Here is a 2503-nt window from a genome sequence, read left to right as displayed (position 1 = left end):
AGTATTTGAGAATATGTGTATGGAGAGACGCCACCCCGGCCTGGCCCATATCCAATTAAATAATGAGCGTCGAAGTCAGCCAGCAGCCCAGCACGATGGACTATATATTAAATGTGAGTGCTAGTTTTCCTTTTGGATATTACGTACATGAAAATATGTGTATGGAGAGACGCCGCCCCGGCCTGGCCCATATCCAAACAGCCAGCAGCCCAGCACGATCGACTATAAAATGCATCTTATCACCAACCCTAGCTAAGTCATCGCCCGTCCACTTCAATTTCCATCTCTCTGGGCACTCCGGCGGAACGAAGAACGCCCACGGATCCGAGGAACAAGCCGTCTTTGTGGGCTTTAGGTATACGAGGTAGCTCTAATCTCTATACTAGCAGTCTTATTCGTATTTGTGGTACCGGTGTCCGGTGATCTCTCTATATATAGCAAGCGTAGTGTCAGTGTCACTGTGTCAGGTAGTAGGATTACTGGAGTATTGGCTGGAATCTGTGTCTCGTCTCAAATGATTCGTTGTGAGGACTCTCAATTTATCTTCTTCTACAACCTGTTTGAGTTGTTGTTTTTTTGGATATTAATTGTTCTATAGCCTAAACAGAAGAAAGATGAAAGGGTCTTCTGTTGAATTCAGTTGCTGGTTCATACGAAGGGCTGCATTGCTGCAAATTTTGTTTTCCAATTAGATCGATGCATTCTGGCTGGCAAGTAGAAAGTGTATTCAGCAAAAATGTGAACTAACACATTCAGTTTCTCTCTTCAATGTGAGCCATGTTATTTTTAAGGTGGTGCCTATTGGAAATGTTGGCGCTTTTTGTGCATTGTTGTATAGCTCAAATAATTAAAAGTTGTATCAAAGCATTCTTTTTGTCTACATTAAAACAACTGATGATGTTTGGTGGGTGTGCTCATTCAGAATGCAGATCTTCGTGAGGAGCCCCAGCGGCAAGATGATTTGCCTCAGGGTCCAACCTGACGATACCTTGCATACAGTTAAGAAAAAGATTTTAGAAAAATACCACCTTGTCTTTGAAGGAGTGCAGATGGAGGATAACCTCACACTGGCTGATTATAACATCCAGCATCAATCCACGCTTGACCTCCAAGAAAAGATGCAAATCTATGTGAAGGAGACGCTAAAAGGCCTAACCATCACTCTTGATGTTGATAGCTTAGATACTATTGACATCATAAAGGACAAGATTGAATACAACGAGGGATTTCCCAAGGGTCGGCAATGCCTCATCTTTGGCGACGAACAGCTAGAGGGCAAGTACACCTTGGCGGACTACAACATTTGCAACGAGTCCACGCTTCTCCTTGTCATCCACCCATGTACAAGTACAAGTGACGCAATGCAGATCTTTGTGAAGATGCAAAACGGAAAGACCACCACTGTTAGGGTCGACAGCTCAGATACCGTCAACAGTATCACGGTGAAGATCTATGAAATGGAGGGCATCCCACCCCTAGAACAGCGCATCATCTTTCGCGGCAGGCGTCTTGAGGGCAGACGCACCCTGGCGGACTACGGCATCCAGAAGGAGGAAACCCTCCATCTGATGCTTTGCCTTTGTGGCTGGTGATGAGACTGATGCCATGCATGCATGCATGGTCATTCAATATTACTACTAGTGGTTTGTTATCAGTAAAAAGTATCATTAATTATAGGGATGCCGTGTCATTTAGCTAAAGGTCTTTCTTACCAGGAGAGTTCTGTCATCAGTAAAAGTTTTTATTGTGGTACGTCAGTGTGTGACATCTTATATCAAGAGTTTTTTTTTATTTACAAATATAGCTAGTCAGCAGCTTCAACTTGCGCGTGTCTCCAAGCATGCAGCGCCATTTTTTAACGTGCGTGACACGTTTCTATTAAGAGACAATTCCTTTGAAGCCATTATAAAAGATATGAGACGAACCACTCAAAAATTTGTCACTGCTTCGGTGCCATTAGAAAGCAATTTTTTATCCTTAAGCGCCGCTGTTGTTAGCTTTGTTACCCAAAGGTGTCGTTATGTCCTGTTAAGTGTGCCTAAATGGCGATTTTGCCCTTGCGACTTAAACACAACTCAATTCTCTCCTCCCCTCAGTTCTCCCCCCTCCTCTCCCCCGAACACAGCTTTCCCTTCTGAAATCCTAGACCACGGCGGCGCCCACTCCACACTCAATCCCTAGACCATGTGCGATTAGATCTTGGACATGGATCCATGGAAGAGGAATGGAGGCCGGAATGGCGAGGGAGAACGACACCGGCGAAGGTAGACAAGCGTCCTTCATGGCTTCCCGATGGGTATGTTCTCCAACTCTTGTTCCTGCTCTTGTCTCTACCATTTTGCTGTTTTTCGGGAAGGACATGTTGGAGAAGGACACACTAGAGAAGGACACACCATTTAGCTGTAGCCTGCGTTGTTGGTGACCCAAATTACTTTGTGTTTATCTATAGGATGGACCCGGAAAGTTCCTTCAAACTAGAATTTAGGATAATTGCCACAAATGC

The 2503-nt window shown here is 44.5% G+C and overlaps 1 protein-coding gene across 1 annotated transcript; it reads left to right on the top strand.

Annotated features, from left to right (window-relative positions):
- The first annotated feature begins 254 nt into the window (after nucleotides 1-254).
- LOC103647073 (polyubiquitin) lies at nucleotides 255-1753 on the top strand. Its single transcript, XM_008671635.4, has 2 exons — nucleotides 255-355; nucleotides 923-1753. The coding sequence occupies exon 2, from the start codon at nucleotides 924-926 to the stop codon at nucleotides 1590-1592; it is 669 nt and encodes a 222-aa protein (XP_008669857.1). The 5' UTR covers nucleotides 255-355; nucleotide 923; the 3' UTR covers nucleotides 1593-1753.
- Nucleotides 1754-2503: the final 750 nt, after the last annotated feature.

Source organism: Zea mays, chromosome 2 (genome assembly GCF_902167145.1).
Source record: "Zea mays cultivar B73 chromosome 2, Zm-B73-REFERENCE-NAM-5.0, whole genome shotgun sequence".
NCBI lineage: Eukaryota > Viridiplantae > Streptophyta > Magnoliopsida > Poales > Poaceae > Zea > Zea mays.
This window is presented reverse-complemented; position numbering and strand designations above follow the sequence as displayed.